The following is an 18066-nucleotide window of genomic DNA, read 5'->3' on the forward strand; positions in this document are numbered from 1 at the left end:
GGGGTGGCTGACAAGGTTGGTTGTAAAAAGAACCAGGTCCAAGTATGCTGAGTATCATGAACCCACCAGGCTGGCCCCAAGGACCCCACTTTAGGAGTAATCTCTGTTCTGAGATCACCCTGTAGTCTCTTTTTAACTGGTTCCATCATTTTATAGCTTTTCATTGTGGCCTTTATTACCTCTTCAGAAGATTTGTTTTGGGGGAATGTGCTCAGTGAAAAAAGCTCATCTGGCTCCTTAGGGGACTCCTATGTCAAGAAGAACTAGGTCTATGGGCCTACAGGGGAGTCAGGCCAAGATTCTTCTAGCAGCTAGAGCAACTGGTGTCCCAGTGCCTGCTGGTGTTTGTAGAATCCTGGCTATCTAAACCTCAATACTATTCATTGTGCAACAAGGCTGAGCTTCTGGGTAGGAAGAGGAGGGAGGGCCTGCTGGGATCACAGACTGCTTGCAATATCTCACTCGTAGGAAGATGAAAAGATAACATGTACAAATGACCACAGGAGCGTGAACTACCTAAATACCAGAAAGAAAAAAAAATCTCAGGAATTTGTGTCATAGCTTTGAAACAAAGCTTAGTATTTGTTCCCTTCACCCAGCTCTGTTGGCCAATGTCTGGCCTTTATTTCTCCAGTGCTCACAGAAAAGATGAAAGTCAGACTTGTCTTTTCCGGATTGAGGTTGCATGACGCTCCTTCACTGCTAACTTTGTGTTTTCAGCCTGATAAAAATGCATGGTTCAAGTTGCGTAACATTTTTCCCTAGGAGCTGAACTTAGTCAAAACATATCATTTTGCTAACATGTACACCACAAAATGCCTTGTATTAATTGTCAGTAGATTATGACTAAAATTAATCACACCACTGAAGGCTTTCCAAGACCACTAAATGAACTTGGGATAATTTGTGTTGTGCCTAAGTCTGTGTTCAAGACAGAGCTTCTGCCCTTGAGTGAGCACTTTATACTTCAAAGGGTACTTCTCAAGCTCGACAAAGGAACACATTTGGTTTTTTCTTTTTGTTGTTGTTGTTCCTTTCAAGGATAACTCTAGAGTTTTAAGCACAATTGTCATGTTTTGTGAGGACTCTTCTTGCTTGAGAGCCATCAAGCTGTTTAAAAATAAATAGAAGTTTGCTATGTTTCTCGCCATTTTGGCTTGTGTATTAACAAATTGAGTGCTTTTGTTCTCAAAGAAAAAGTTCCAAGATTTTATGACATTCATATTTTTACTGACCTTAGACTTTGTTCATAAACACAGCTGTTGAGGCATACAAAGGAATTGGCATTTCTTTAGTCAGTATATTTAGATGACAATTGCTATTACTAATTTATTTACTTATTAAGTAAGAAAACAGGAATGGCTATATATGAAATCAACATTGACCAGAAACAAACTGGTATTTTATTGTTTTTTAATGTTTTTAGTTTAGAAAAAATTCTACAGATTCCATGAAATTCTGTAAAGGCAGCACACCATTTTTTTCTGATGCTTCCTCAGGCTGGATCTCCATTGGTTTTGCTCTCATGTCTGTATTGCTTCTCTCTCCCAAAATAGAAGTTGGGATATGCTGAATTAGGAAAGTATTCTACATGAATTTGGTTTGTTTCCCTTTATCCATTAGAGAAAGATATCAGTCATTGTCAAATGATGTACTGAACAGTTTCATAATCTATTTTTAATATCAGACTCAATATTTGAGACATATTGTTGAATGAATACTGGTGTGTCTACATACTCAGTTTTTGAGGTTGAATTCTGTGCTGGCTAGTCATATGCCACCTTAATATACAAACTAGATTTATCTGAAAGAAAGGAACTTTAATTGAGTCACCTTGACACACAAACTAGAGTTATCTGAAAGGAGGGAACCTTAATTGAGAACATGACTCCATAAGGCTGGACTAGAAGGCATTTTCTTAATTAGTAATTGATAGGGGAGTGCCCAGCTCATTGTGGGTGTTGCTGTCCCTGGACTGGTAGTCCTGGGTTCTATAAGAAAGCACTCTGAGCAAGCCATGAGTAGCAAGTCAGTAAGCAACACCCTTCCATTACCTTGGCATCGTCTCCTACCTCCAGGTTCCTACCCTGTTTGAGTTCTTGCCCCAACTTCCTTCAATGTTGAACAGTGATATAGAAGTATAAGCCAAATAAACCCTTTCCTTCCCAACTTGTTTGTGGTCATAGTGTTTCTCCATAGCAATAGTAATTCTAAAAGACAAAATCTACCTGAACTGACTAACTCAATTTCACTTAGAGGCTAACTTAACATTGATGGAAAACACTGATGGATATTATATAGCATGCAGACACCACCTTGACCCCCTCCAGCCACAATGCATGCACTAAATTTCTACCTGGCCTTTTGTAGAAAATGTAACCCAGTTGCACTTTTTGAATTATTTGACTACTAGTTCAATTTGTGGGAAGTAGTCTTTAAAATTAAGTTTGGCACCAATGTCCTCACTTTGTAGCAATTAGAAGTTTTGCATCTAGAAGACACAGACAAGATCTATGTCATGACTACTGAACATGGGAACAATGCCAGACAATATGTAAAGAAATAGTTGTAGCTGTGAGCCAATAAAACTTTATTTACAAGAAGAAACTCCAGCTGAATCTAACCTGCTGCCTTGGCTCTTGAAGAATATAGTCTGAGCAGTTTGGTATTCCCAAGGATCCTTGGCATCCACTCTGCATTTTAACAAGACCATCTGATAGATTCCCAGACTGCTTCAAACTAGAAGTGCACTGTTCTAAACTACTCTTCAAAGTGAAGTAAGTAGTCATTTCTCGGGTAGCTGTTTGAACTAAGTATTTGATGATTCTGAGATTTAATATTAACTGTTTTTATACTGCTTCTCTGTGGCCTTTGAAATCAGGGAACTCTTTATCTGAGCCACCAGTAACCTCCACTTTCTACTCTGATCCTTCTCAGATGCTTTGTTCCTTTTTAAAAATATTTTCTAAATGAGGGCTGATGAGAAGCCAAGGACAATGGCACTGGGTTTTGATCCTACTGCATGTACTGGCTTTGTGGGAGCCTAGCCTGTTTGGATGCTCACCTTCCTAGACCTGGATGGAGGGGGGAGGACCTTGGACTTCCCACAGGACAGGGAACCCTGACTGGTCTTAGGATTAGAGAGAGAGGGGGAAAGGAGTGGAGGGCGAGGAGTGGGGGGAGGGGGAGGGAAATGGGAGGCGTGGAGGAGGCAGAAATTTTTTTCCATAATAATAAAAAAATTATTGTCCATTATGTTCAGCAAGTCCGGTTTTATCCCATGCTTTTTCAGACCCAGGCCAGCTGGCCTTGGTGAGTTCCTGATAGAACATCCCCATTGTCTCAGTGTGTGGGTGCGCCCCTCGCGGTCCTAAGTTCCTTGCTCGTGCTCTGTCTCCTGCTCATGATTTGGACCTTGAGATTTCAGTCCGGTGCTCCAATGTGGGTCTTTGTCTCTGTCTCCTTTCATCGCCTAAATGTTTTTCTTTGGGTTCACCTTCTTAATTAGCTTCTCTAGGACCACGCATAATAGGCTCAACGTCCCCTATTCATGGCTAGAAACCAAATATGAGTGAGTACATCCCATGTTCCTCTTTTTGGGTCTGGCTCACCTCAGTCAGGATAGTGTTTTCTATTTCTGTCCATTTGCCTGCAAAATTCAGGAAGTCATTGTTTTTTACTGCTGAGTAGTACTCTAATATGTATATATTCCATACTTTCTTCATCCATTCTTCCATTGAAGGGCATACATAATGGACAATGAGGACTACTGAGAACTCAAGAACAATGGCAATGGGTTTTTGATCCTACTGCACGTACTGGCTTTGTGGGAGCCTAGGCAGTTTGGATGCTCACCTTACTAGACCTGGATGGAGGTGGGTGGTCCTTGGACTTCCCACAGGGCAGGGAACCCGGATTACTCTTAGGGATGATGAGGGAGGGGGACTTGATGGGGGACGGGGAGGGAAATGGGAGGTGGTGGCGGGGAGAAGGCAGAAATCTTTAATAAATAAATAAACAATAAAAAGAACTGAACAAAAAAAATAAAATCACAAAAAAATAAAATTTATCATACAAAAAAAATAATAAAAAATTTAAAAAATATATTTTCTAAATTTCTTGCTCTAGAAAATGTTGGCTATGGGCGCTTCTGAGTCTGGAGGTATTCGTGGGGGAGATTATTTTCTACACATGTTTATATAAGCACTATATTCTTTCTTTTGTTGGCCCATGATTATGCTACCCATATTTGTACCTGGCATGTTTGATGAGCATTTGCATTCCTCAAGTCAGAGCAATAGACCTTTTGGTGGTGGTCTCTGTAACTGTAATGGAAACACCCTTGCCTCTGTCGTTTTGAAACTCAGTGTTTGACCACTACCTAAATCAATAAGATTTCTTGGCTTTAGCATTGTCAACACTGGGACCAGGTAATCCTTTGCTGTGGGGGCAAACCTATTCATTTTAGACGGTTATTGGAATCCCTAGCCTCTTCTTATATGTTGCCAATAGTGTTCCCTACTTCCTGTTGCACTGTTTAAAATTGCCTTTAGACATTGCCATATGTATTCCAATGAATAAAATTCTCCCTGGATGAGATCTATTGGATTCTTAGGATGTTATTAGATGATACCTACTGGATTATTAGGATGTTGGCCAATCCGTGCCTTCCTGGATGATCTCAGTATAACTAGAGGCACAGGACATCTGTCTTTAGTCTTCAGCATTCTCTATTCTGTTCCGCTGTGGTGTACTATTCCATGTTCCATATGAGTTATGAAATAAAAATCTTGAGACACACAGTGAAACCCACAGTACCAATAGCCCACTTCTCCAGCCCAAGCCATTCTCTTATTAACCCGGAGTCCTCTGAACATTTGCTGCCTTCTCCCAGGTGCTCAGCTGACCTCTCACCTGCTCTCCCTATAGGTTCCCCTTCCATGTATTTATATTTGCATTTTAAGTGATTTCAAGTAGGAAAACAGTTGAATAGGTGTTATTTATACTGCACTTTGAACGAGAACAGCTTATCATAAAGTTCTCTAAAGCAGCATGTGGAGAATTGGGAAAATCTATAACTTTATAGCTTAGGCATCCTCTTTGTAATCAAATTTTTCCTATTGGTTCATTTTCATTATGTGGTACATAGTATATACACACACATATGTGTCTGCACACATACAAATATCTGTACAAATACATCACTTGATCCCTACAGCTAATGCCCAGGACTGGTCCATCACATGTCACACCTGATAATATGACTGTCTTGTGAAAAGGAGAGCAGCAATCTGCTCAGTTTGGTATGAGTAGTGATGAACCTCCAGGATATCCCCAGTTGGATCAAACCTAATTCATTTACTTTCCTAAGAAATACGACTGTATACTATTTAATCGGCAAAATAGTCAGTTTCAAATATTGGACTTTGTTTTCCATTTGGTTATTTCCTGAATTTGTGGCATGCAGATTTGCCATTTACTCAATTGAATGTAATAATTGTTGCCAGAGGGAGTAAGTCCAGGTCAGCCAGAAAATTGGCTGTGGAATGTAACCCCTGAGATACTGCATGCAACATCCAATTTCAAATTTCATTTGGCTATTGCATCATTTCCCAGAAACATATAGAAAATTTTTTAAAAAAAGATTTTTAACTAGCCTAGAGCTTCTGTTAGGACATACTGGGCCGTGATATAGAGCAGACACCTTTCTGTCTTTGCCTTTTCTGTATTCTGAGCATTGTGACTAGTGCTGTTTGAGCAAACGGGAAAGGTGCATCCTCACGAGAGCTTGCACACTTCTTACGTGTTTGGGTTGGGTTTTATTTTTTTTTTTAACACTGCTTAGTCCCTGTGAAATTATACCAGGGCAAGACCAGTAGAAGACAGCAAGCCATCTGTCCTAAGCAAGCAGTATTTGACTATAGATGTATGAGCATGCATTGTTTAGAACAGAACTGCCCAGCTGGCCCCCTTCCAACTGCCAGCCTGCAGAGTTTTGAGCTCATTTGAAAAAGTGGGGTATGCCTGTGATTTTAAGTCACTACATTTCAAGATAGTTTGTCATATCATAAAGGCTTCTATTTTAATAGAGAATCAAAAACAGGGGCCCCTTTAGGTGGTTGAGTTGAATAATGGGACCGTATACCCGAGCACATACTTTCTTAAATGTTAGGTTTCTCTCTTATTCTTCCTTTGCAGAAGGTAACAACATTCATAATTTTAAACAGTAGCAATGAAGTCTAGAGTCATCCCTACCGTTGCCAGCTGTAGGGTAACCATTTTAAGCTATGCCACCTTCAGCGGGGGAATTGCATGAGTCTAAATATTTATTTCCCAAGGGCATGTATTAGGAGGGATTTTGCTATCCATCAGGGTATACACATGAGGCCTTTGTTTAAAGATCAAAGCTGTGGTTCAATATGCTTCTAGAGTCTGGGAGATAGTCCAATAACCTAGGACCCTTTCCTCTGCACACTGGGCCAGACGGAGCCAGGATCTGCAGGGGGATTCTTTCCCCCAGGGAGAGGTCAGAGCATTTCTCTGTGGAAAGCACTCCTAAATCCCTTTGGTCATGGCCAAGCCAGTGTTGCAGAACCAATTAAGGCACTTAAGAACTATCAGTGAAGAAACTGACCTGGAAGGGGCTGCCAGGAAGTCTCTCACCCTGACATATCCCTTTAATCCCACTACCCCGTGTTGGCCAAGGGTCAAAAGCCAGGCCTCTAGCAGCATCCTCAGAAATAAAGATAGAGTGTTTTGCAGGCTAACTGTCAATCAATTGCATCTTTACGGCTTCAATTTGTTTCTCTGTAAAAGAGGGGTACGTTAGTTAATAAGACTATTAGATGACTGCATGAGGTGATTCATGCAGAATTCTTACTACAAGTGCCTAGAAATTAGGAGATAATGATACAAAATTTCAACTGTTTTTAATTAAACAGTGAATGCCTGGAAGTCAGGCACCCCACTTGAGTTTGTATAGGACTATCCTCCAAGCCAAAGTGCCACCATCTTCAGGTGTTTGGCTCGGTCTGCTTGCCCAAGGTCACCACAGTGTTGGGCTCACTGTTTGTTAGCATTCCATATTTTCAGGAGGGGTTGGAGACTCTGACTTGCGTACCTAGGCACCCCCTGCCAACTAGTTGTATGTACTTCTGTTCTAATTAGTGTGCCCTTAGGGTTTGGGGGAAGGACTAGATGATATAGGGGAAGGAACCCCATCTACAAAGCCATTGGAGAATCTAATCCCTGCGGAGTGCAGAACTTTCAGTGTGGCTACCCATGCTCTTGCTGGTAACCCTTCAGCCGTTGTTATACAAGAAAATTTAATATACCATCTGGTTTCCTAGAGAAAACTTGGTGGAAACACCCCCTTGGTCTGTTGTTGGGACTCTAGAAGAGATGGTAGATGTTGTTTATGCATTTGCAAGGGGAAAACAATTTAGCAACCAAGCTCTTTACCTGCCTAGGCCTCTGTTTACTAAAATTAAATTGGGGAAGCAAAGATTAGCCATGTCCTATCATTATGTCATGAAAACTTTTAATTGACTTAAATCAATAAACCCAACAGAGAGTACCCATGTATATCACTACGTTTTGCAAGTTAGGATCCAGTAGTCCAAAGGGGAAGGAAATCTACTCTTATTTATTTCCTTGTTGCAAGAGAACAGTGCAGAATGGTTCAGATAATTTAGTAAGCAATCTTCAGAAAACACATGAGCTAAAGTCACCTGTAAGTTTAGATAAAACTCTTGAGAACAGAGTATGAGAAATTTTGACATGAAAAGTGATAATCACAGAGACTTTTTTTTGAAATGGGGTCTTATATAGCCCAGGCTGGCCTTAAGTTTACTATGTAGCTCTGTCTGGCTTTGAACTCCTGGTTCTCACTCATTCACCTCCAAAGTGCTTGGATTTCAGTCATGTATTACCATGCATAGGTTTGAGAGAATAACATTTGTAGAGTTACCTTGGTGGCCAAGCTCCTTTGTGGCCCAGGACCCATTGGTGATAAGTGGCTTTTTCCTTAGGTCCAGCAGATTAAGATGGACAACATAAAGATATCATAGGCTGACATTTAGGAAGGAGAGGACAAAAAAGGCTCTTTTTTTACTCAGAAATGATGTTGGTGTCACTCATGTAACCAGAGTGCCTTAATCTCCACCTCTTGCAGGAAGTATGGGCTCCTTGTACTGGTGTTTTCACTTCTTTTAGCAATGTACCCATAGATGTTGGATCCTGAGTGGAAGTATGCATACTCCCCATGAGGTAACCCAATGACTAAGAGAAGAACTGTGATTCAAAGGAGGGACTGTAAAAAGATAGACAGCAGGCAATTAGTTTTGGCTTCCAGAGGCTTACAATCTGTATTACAACTACTATACAACTGTCTTTCATTCTGGTACCAATGCAGCCATAGGAAACCATAGGCAATATGTATGTCAATGAGAATATATGTAGTCCAATAAAATATTTGTAAGATAGAACAATTGGTTGAAATCCTCAAGCATTAATTTACTGATTCCTGAGTTGACAGAAATTAAATTCATGTGTTTATAGGGGCTAAAGGGCAAATATTTTAGGATTTCACTTCTTTTTCTGTTGTTGTTTTGATTTGACTGGACTAGAATTCCTACAGGCATACCCTAACATGCCTGCTTCAGATGTTTTCCAAACAAACACAAGACAGTTTGTTTACATTGTTCTTGAGATAATACAAGACTGTAAGTTATTAAACTAGCCCCAAAAGAATACCATCAGAGACGCACTTAAGAACATAATACCTGCAGTCCAATGAAAAGCTTGTCTAGATACTAAAGAGGGTATAATTCTCAGTGCAAAACTAGTAAGGCTTTCAAAATAGGGATATATTTCTGTCTGAATTGCCCTTGCATGCAAGGTGTGATATTTTGAATATGAAGCATCTCTCACAGATTATGCATTTCAACATTGAATCATCATTGGGTGAAGGTCTATTGGATTCAACCTTTTGCCTTTAGGTGAGGCCTAGGTAGAAGAAAGAGGTCAATGTGTGCCTGTTCTTCACAGTTTTAATGTAGCCTTACTTCTATTCCAAGCTCTCTCATTGCTTCCTGGGCCTCTAAGATATGAGGAAGGCCTGAATTTTGCTAGGCCTTCCTCACCATGATTGATGGACTGTATTCTCAAATGTGAACCAAAAGACATTGTACCTTAAGTTATATTTTGCCAGGTATTTATTTGGTCACAATGCTAATAAAAGTTATGAATGCATAAGGTTACTTTCATTCAAAGCAACAATGACATCCATCTACTTTATTCTTTTCAAGAAGCATTCATATATTTTTAGTATCTTTTATGATTGGGAGGCATGTTACACACCTGACTCAGTCTTCAAAAAGCTGAGGCAGGAGGATTGTGATTTCAAGTCCAACTCAGCCACATAGTGAGGTCTGCCTTATCAAAAGGAAAAGAAAGAACTTTTTATCAGCAAACTAAATATTGAATACAATTTAATAAATGTAATGTTTCAATATTAAAAGACGTGGAGTAACATGTCAGTCAATTAGTCGAAAAGAGCACAGGTTGTTCTTGCAGGGGACCCAGAGTGGGTTCCCAGCACACACAGGGAAGCTCACAACTACCTATAATTCAAGTTCCAGAAGAGACAGTGTGCTCTTTTGACCCCCTGAGAACTAGACAGGCACAGGGGCACATACGTACATGTAAGCAAAGCACCATTATGTGTAAAATAAAATTCTAAAGTATTTTTTAAAAGATCTAAAAAACTTACAAGAATTGAAAAATTGATAACTAGAACAGCATTTAATCTGGGAGTTTTGTGTTTTATCCTACAGTATAATATACCTGGATTTCAAACAGCCAGGTCTTGGGAACTACAGTTCAATAAATCTAAGGAAGTAAGTATATTCATCCAGTCTGCACACTGGGTTTACAGCGGATAGATGGAATGCAAATACTTCATAAAAACATGACTGAGGTACTCTCATATTTCTATCCAACTTCATTGCCTTTTAGGAAATACATAGATTGTAGTTTCTTTCTTTTCACAAAATTTGAGCTGGAATTAATGTTAGGATTTCAGATCTCGGGCTCATGTTAATTGAGAATGCTGAAAGCATTTTTTTCTTGGCAGTTCTTAAAAATAGAATTTTTAAATTGCTTAGCAACATAATTTACCATTTATAGATAAAAATAAAAGCGATTAATTGGACCTTTTTTCTGTTTAGATTTTCTTGAAGAGTTTACTCTTAAAGCACTGCCTCACAAAGCAAGGTGCCCTTGCAGTCTAAAAGCAACATATGGACAAAGTAAATACAATCCTGACTAAGTTCCCTATTTTATATGGAATGGCAGTACTGCCAGACATTTTAAGTACCTGCAACTTGTCAACTCCTAATTTGTGATTTCCCATAGGACTAAGGAACCATAGTATATTTTTTCTAACTGCAGATGTGTGCCATTTTTAACCATAATGAAGGTACCAAAAGTTTTAAAAGCATTATATTTTCTACTTCATTCAAAGATAAACATCTGTTTGCTTTAACATTGAAATAAAGCCTATGAATCACAGAAAAAGTGACATTTTTTATGAGTCATATGTACAAACTCCAGAAATTGACTAATTTTCAACAATTATTATGGACAGACTGCTTTAGAGATTTGCATTGGTATAGATCTTGGTTTATTATTTCAGTTCTAGGTGGCCAGGATGAATGAGCAGATCCTTACTACAATTGCCATTCAGCATGGCTGACTAAAATCTACTTAAAACCTGAGAGAGTTTGGTAAGAAATTCTAGGCACTAAAAAACAAAGTTTAGCTGCATTTTATTTTTCTGAATGGGCTTTGCTTGCTGGCTGCTTGCCTCAGCTCCTGTAAGAGAAGTCTTTCTGGTTTACTAATAGCAGAAAAAAAAGCCATGCCATTTTGAAATGCCAGCTTTTTGGGCCATGCTGCCAGCATGACCTCTGGCCCTTTCAGGAGACTGAGCATTTGAATGGGTTTTGTGAACAATGTGCTATGGCTTGCTTGGTGACAACATGGACTGACTGTGTACCTAGAAATGGGGCACTGTGCATGGCTCTCGGAGGCAGCGAGCTGCTCCTCCATGCTAGGGTAGGTAGGGCAAGTAGATACTACCATATTTTCCCTAGCAATGGTGCAACTTAAGTTTTTAAGAAGTGGTAAAGGTATCTTGATTTCAAAATATGCATATAAGGATATGTTGCTTTGGAAAAGAGGTTCTTCTTTTGTTTCCACAGAAGATAAGGACCTGTGGATTGCTACTAGACTAATGGGGTTTTATGAACCATGACCCCCTGAAAGGTTACCATGAACACCCCCCAAAATTACTTTGCCCAATAAACAGCAGGAAGCAGTTTGGAGAAGAACTATGCCCATATTCCCAAATATTGTTTATAAATGTTTCTTTATATTTAAAGGGGGATATGCTATAGAGATTTGCATTGCTATGAATCTTGGTTTATTATTTTGGTTTGGGTGGCCAGGATGAACAAACAGCTTTTTACTACAACAGACAATATGTACTTGAAATTTTGCAAGCATTTATGATTCATTACCTGAGGTGCATTGAGCATTCTACATTTCAAATGCTTTATACAGAGAGAACTACTAGCATATGTTTCTGTTTGGGGCTTTTAATTCCAGTAGTGTGGTCAAAATGAAAAGTAACTGAATTCAACCTATGGATAAAAAGCAGTAGTATTTATTATGAGAAAAGATGGTACTTTTGTTATTCTTTGTTTACTTATTTGTTTAATATGTAGGGGTGTTTTGTCTACATGCACCTCCTGTGCATGATTTTGTGCCAGGTACATGGAAGGGCAGAAAAGGACATCAAATCTCCTGAAACTGAAGATACAGGTGATTGTGAGTTGGGACGTGCGTACTGAGAACTGAACCCAGGTCCTCTGGGACAATGAATAGTGGTCTTAACTGCTGAACAATTTCCAAAGCTCCATAACCTTTATTTTCTTTCTTTCTTTTTTTTTTTTGGCAGTTTTCCAACTTTATTTGAGATTCAGTAGGTTAGTTCTCATCCACATTGACTGTCTGTAGATTTTTGAATGTGGTAACAGGTATGTAAGTTACCAATGTATAGAGTTTGTTTGGTGAGTCCTCATCCTCATTACGTTTTCTAGACAAACGTACCCGAATACGATATGGAACATTCCTTATTCCTTTGGCCCAGACAGCTTTATTGAGCCTGGTATCAATCCGCACATCTGGAGTCCCCATCCCCTTCATGGCAAATTTCCGGATTTCTTTGAGTGCCCTAGGAGCACGCTTCTTGAAGCCCACGACATGGATGCGCTTGTGAATGTTGATGGTGTATTCTCGGGTCACCACCTCGTTGATGGCAGAACGGCCCTTCTTCTTCTCGCCACCCTTCTTTGCGGGAGCCATTCTGAAGGGCCCAAGTTGGAAAGGCTTTATTTTCTTTCTTAAACATATGCTCTTATTGTGTAGTTCAGACTGAACTTGAACTTACTATGTAGACCAAACTTGCATAGATACTACTTGCCTCTGCCTCCTGAGTGCTGAGATTAAAAGTATGTACTACTATGCCAAATAGGAAAAAGTCATTTTACACATAATCATGCTAACAAAATGATTTTTTATCTATCCATATTATCAAAAATGCTTCAAGGATATGTATAACTATTTGTAAGAATTAAATCTAGGCTATTCCTTAACCTTGATGCACTGTATTCCTTCTACCAAATCCAAGTTAACTCTGTATTGTTTGGGTAGAGTAAACTTGTCAGAATAACATTCTAGAAGAAAGATGAGAATCATCACCCTTCTTCGAAAAGCTTAAGAAACTAATCAGACAAAGCTCACTTGGGGTGAAATTCAATTAGGATTGATAAATCTTTGTGAAGTGTACCTGACAAGAGGAAACAAATTTAGGCATGGAAATTTTGGGAAGGGTGGTTATCTACAAATCTCAATGGTTTTGGCAGGAAACCATAGTGATACCCCCTTTCAGGAACATAGGTATAAGTATTGGAGAGGCAAACCAGTGGTTAACAGTCCTAGAAATTCTTTGTCTCTAGCAGTTGGTGTCTCTTTTAGTGGTTGCATGAATATCAACAACAGCAGTAGCCCTGTCCATCCAGTGCTTGGAGAATTATATCTCTTTGGGGCCTCCTCAAGGAATAATGAGTTTTGGAATTCAGAGCTCTGAATCCCGTCTTTGTTGTTCCTGGCCTTTCTTCCAGGAAGAGGAAGTATTTGACAACTTGGGCTAAGAGAATACATCTTTCCTGAAACTGGTGCCCAGAGAGGTACCTAACACATGGCTGATTCTTAAATGTAGCCCCATCAGTCAGCAAGCAGATGCTGTGCAGATAACTGCAGTATTTGGTGTTAGCAGACTGATTTTAGAAGAAAAGGCCAAAGGCTCTTTCCCTATACCAACTCTGTTGGACTTTGGAGAACTAACAATGTTTTGGATTTAGATGAGCAAACTAATCCCATGCTGAGCCTGAAAGGTCACACAGCTGGTAGAGAAAAAATGTCCAACTTCAAAGCCAAGTGTTTTTTTTTTCTTCAGGGACAAAAAGGGAGGTTCACAGGGGTGAGCATAATAGCTAGGACTGTTCTGAGTTCTGAGTTATTGGTTGGGCATAGGAGTGGATTAAACTGAGAAGGTGAATAATATGGCAGAAGAGCAGAACAGGCTGGGACTTTGGAGTAATGGGAAGCATGCATGATAGCAGGGTTGGCATGGAACTGAATACTATAAGATGGTGTGTGTGTGTGTGTGTGTGTGTGTGTATTCATTCATTAGCTTTCTCATTGCTTTGACCCTCCCAAGACAGAAGGAATTTAAAGGATTAAGGATTTACTTAGGCATATAGAAATAAGAAATGCAATCTATGATAGTGAGAAACTCTGGCTATGGGGGAATAAGGCAACTGGTCACAGTCAAGAAGCAGAAAGAAATGAATGCTGACTCCTCTTTTCTTTTTAATGTAGTCTAGTTCCCCACCCCATGGAATGGTGTCACTCTGAGTTAGGAAGGTGCTCCTACTTCAACTAACGAAAAGCATAAAATCCCTCACAGACATATCCAGGGGTTTATGTCACAGCTGATTTTAGATCTCCCCAATTTTGACCATCAGAAGAGAAGACAAGTGGGTACCAGAGAGACGTCATGGTTGTAAGAGGTCAGCAGGTGTGGAATACACTGAAGCACTTAAAATCTGCAGATGCTTTGACCAATACGGAAGCAATCAAAGCAATTAAAACACAAATAAGTGAATATTATCATTAAATCTATGCAGTACGCAATTAATACCTCATGATTAATTCTAAAATTAAAGATGATCTTTTTGTAAGCAAGTATTCATTAAAATGTTTTTCTGTTAATAATTCATCTATTAGCTAAATATGTTTCCAAGTGCAAAAAAAGCACCAAAATTAAAATTATCATCACTGCCATTATGCAGAAATATCGGGCAATATGGAGTTGTCAATCAAGAACCCGGAGGGTGTCTTCCCAGGAAAAATACAGCGATATTTAAGAGGAATGCATAAATTCTATGAGCATATTTCATCATATTTTAAGTGTATATTTTATGAGAATTTGTTTAGGACACAGGTCTTGGACTATTTAGATCACATAACGTAAAGAAACTGTCATGCATAAAGCAAAGGATAACCAGCCTACAGTCCACAACCCCAGAGAAGACAGGAAACAAGGAGGACCCTAAAAGAGACATACATACGTGGATACCTCTGGGAGGTGGAATAGACAAGATCTCCTGAGTAAATTTGGAGTGTGGGGTGGAGGGTGGAAGGGGAGTGAGGAGGGGAGAAGGGTAAAGGGGAAGAGAACACGAGGAATTGGGAAGGTTGAGCTGGAGGAAGGACGGAGAGGGAGAACGGGGACAGAAATTTCTTGATAGAGGGAGCCATTATGGGGTCCTACTGTGTACACCAGTCTAACCTGGCTTTCAATCTTCTAGTGTTTCTTCTGTCTCTGCCTCTCATTTTCCCACAGGGTCTCTGGGATTACAGATATATGCTACTATGTTCAGCTCTAAGTAGATTCTAAACTCAGATATTCATTCTTCAGCAGTCAACATTTTACCTATTGAGTCATTGCCCCAAACACAAAACATTGTTAGATTTTTTTCTTTGTGACCTGATTACTCAGTTCTCAATATGCATTTGACAGATAACAATGCATTTTAATAGTGGAAGGTCAGATGTAGCTGCTCGTGTGTGTGGAGAGCTTCAGGGCTCTGGCTCTCGGCTTAGACGGGCAATGGGAGCTTTTATTTTCAAGTTATTTTTTTTTATTGATCTGGGAAACAACTATACTTGAGGTTCTGCTATTTCAAGTTCTATCATCCTTCTGTTCTGTGGCCAGGTCTGTTCTTCACGAAAAATTACCTTTCCAAGCATTTTGCTTCATTGTTAAGTCATGAAGCGATATCTTAGAAATATATCATTTTAGGAAATGAACTAAAACATTGATCAGAAGGAAGGATGCAGGGGAGGGAAGCATAAAGAAATGTGATTCTAAAATTCTTGCATTTTTTTCTCTATGGCAAAATTTCAGATTCTATTCAAACCCAAGTAGATCATAATTTGATAAATAATACTAAAGAAAAGGTCAAATGTGTTTTCCCAAGTTTTTTTTTATTGATGCTGTTATTGTTCTCAACATACACCATTTACTAAGTATTTGTTATCTTTCAGGCGCTCTGCTGTTTTATGAGACAGGCATTAGTGTCCCTACTTACAGTTCAGGAAACTGAGGCACAGAGCAGTTCAGTGGCATGAGGTCACACAGCTGGTAAGTGACAGCTCCAAGATTTGACATCTCTCTGACTCTTACCCTTAACCTTTTAATACTTTATTCCATTTGCTTTTGCTGGCTGGCTTTATGACTCTTCCACATACCATCCTGGGTCCTTTGTTGTCTCCCAACAATGGAGTGGGCAGGCCTTGATTCAAAGAGCTTTTCAATAACGCCCCTTCTTGATATTTTGATGGGATTTGAAATTAAAAATAAAGATGTCGCAAACCTTCTGAATTAGGTGTGGAAGGCCATGCAGAATTGCTTCCTGTCCTTGTCATATAAAGAGGGAAAAAAGACTAAATACATAGAAGGAAATTAGTTACCAAAGAAGTGACGTTGCCTCTGGATTTTGGCAAATATGTATCTTTTATAATTACCTTCCAGTGTAGTAAAACATGAAGTTTTTCTGTCTAAAGCAAACAATCATGAACTGTGTTCCAGGTCAGTTACTTCTTAAGAATATCTATTGGGTATAGGTACATCACAAAATACACTTTTTCTCTCTCCCCACTCCCTCTCTCCCTCCCCACAAGAATATTTATTGTATTCTTTCTTTTACTGAAAAATAGGTTTTTTTTACACAGTCTCTTCTGATAACAGTTTCCCCTCCCAAGATATTGCCTCTGGATTTTGGCAAATCTGTATCTTTCATAATAAACTTCCATTATAGTAAAAAAAAATGAAGTTTTTCAACCTAAAGCAAACATTCATGAACTGTGTTCCACATTTCTTTCTTTTTAATATTAATGACTTGAGCTTAGTTCTAGTATGACACATAGTCTCTCTTTCTCTTTCCCTCTTCTCTCTTCCTCTCTTTTGTTCTCTCTCTCTCTCCCACAGGAGTATTTATTTAAATTTTTGTTGAAAATCACTTTTTTCATAAATCTCTTCTGATTACACTTTCCCCTCCCATTACCCCTCCCAGTTCCTCCAAATTTCCCTCCATTTGGATCCACACCCTTTCTATCTCTCTTTAGAAAACAGACAACTAAAAACAATAATACAATAAAATAAAACAAAAACAAACAAATTGGAATAGGACAAAGCATCCAAACAAGAAAAAGAGCCAAAGAAAAAGCACAAGAAACACACACACACACACACAAAGGAATCCCATACAAACAAAACTAGAATCCATAATATATACACAAAGGACCTGTAAGGTTAAAAAAAGTGCCCTGACTTAACATTATGAGACAAAGAGCTCCCAAAGATGTCATTGAGTCCAATTTCTTTTGGCCATCTACTGCTGGGTGTATAGCCTACCCTTAAGAGTGGTTTGTTTCCCCAGCGAGAATCCCTGGGAGAAAACTAATTGTTTGATTTAAGTGATTATAAATTGGGGGTAGCTTCTGGATTAGAGATTCAGGCATGTGCCCACTTCTCATTTCTGCCCTAAAACCCCATGTGGTGCAGACCTATGCAGGCCTTGTCCATGCTGCCACAATCTCCGTAAGTCCACAGGTGCACCAGGAATTTAGGGATAGGTGGGTTAAATGAGTTACAACTTCACAGGAAAGAGCAGAAAATTCACATTCAGACATCATAACCCATAACAGTGCCCTTGATGGGGTCATGAATGGATGGTAGTTGACTCCAGCTCTGATGCATTATGAAGAATAGAAAATTAAAGGTTTGGGCATGTATCTCAATTGCTGCAGTGCTTGTCCAACAGTCTTGAAGCCCTGGGGTTTGATACCCAGCTCCACATAAACCAGGCATTATGGTATATATCTATAATCCTAGCAGTGCAAGGTGGAGGTAGAAAGACATGAACTTTAAGGCCATCCTGAGCCACACAGCTAGTTTAAGGCCAGCCTATACCATGAGGTTTTAAAATGGTTCTGGTTATAGATGGCAGCTTTATCTGCTACACACCAGAAATTAGACTGGCAAAGCTTTACAAAGCTGAGGAAATATTTGGAAACTATCTGAGGCAGGAGGACAGAAAGAAATTATTGATAGAGCAGTTTCAGGTAAATCTGGTAGAGGCCCTGTATTTGAAGATTTCTTGTTTATAGGTATGTAAGGATCAGATTGTAGAGGACCACGAGGTCAAAACAGAGCAAGCTGGTGTTCACATAACAGGAATGGTATACCCTTTTTACACATACTAACTCATTACTTTATAATGAAGCCTATATATCATTATAACCAATTGTGTTATATTGACCGAAAAGCCAAATACAAACTTTCCCAGAACACACTGCTAATAGGACTTATTA

The 18066-nt window shown here is 39.3% G+C and overlaps 2 protein-coding genes across 8 annotated transcripts in view; one reads left to right on the plus strand and one right to left on the minus strand.

Annotated features, from left to right (window-relative positions):
* Frmpd4 (FERM and PDZ domain containing 4) overlaps positions 1 to 18066 on the plus strand; it is a 631873-nt gene that overhangs the window by 211929 nt on the left and 401878 nt on the right. The window contains exon 2 of one of the 7 annotated variants that reach the window (XM_057759461.1): positions 15739 to 15835. The exons of the other annotated variants lie outside the window; for them this stretch is intronic. Coding sequence (XP_057615444.1) covers positions 15819 to 15835 — 17 coding nt within the window. The 5' untranslated portion in view covers positions 15739 to 15818. The remainder of the gene's footprint in view (positions 1 to 15738; positions 15836 to 18066) is intronic. 7 annotated transcript variants of the gene reach the window in all.
* On the minus strand, positions 12052 to 12447 carry LOC130867435 (60S ribosomal protein L31-like). The gene has a single exon (XM_057759467.1). It carries the CDS (start codon positions 12427 to 12429, stop codon positions 12052 to 12054), a length of 378 nt encoding a protein of 125 aa, XP_057615450.1. The 5' UTR covers positions 12430 to 12447.

This window comes from Chionomys nivalis, chromosome X (genome assembly GCF_950005125.1).
Source record: "Chionomys nivalis chromosome X, mChiNiv1.1, whole genome shotgun sequence".
NCBI lineage: Eukaryota > Metazoa > Chordata > Mammalia > Rodentia > Cricetidae > Chionomys > Chionomys nivalis.

Excerpts from the sequence above, each read along its gene's own strand:
- LOC130867435 (XM_057759467.1), bottom strand. The coding sequence starts at position 12,429 with ATGGCTCCCGCAAAGAAGGGTGGCGAGAAGAAGAAGGGCCGTTCTGCC.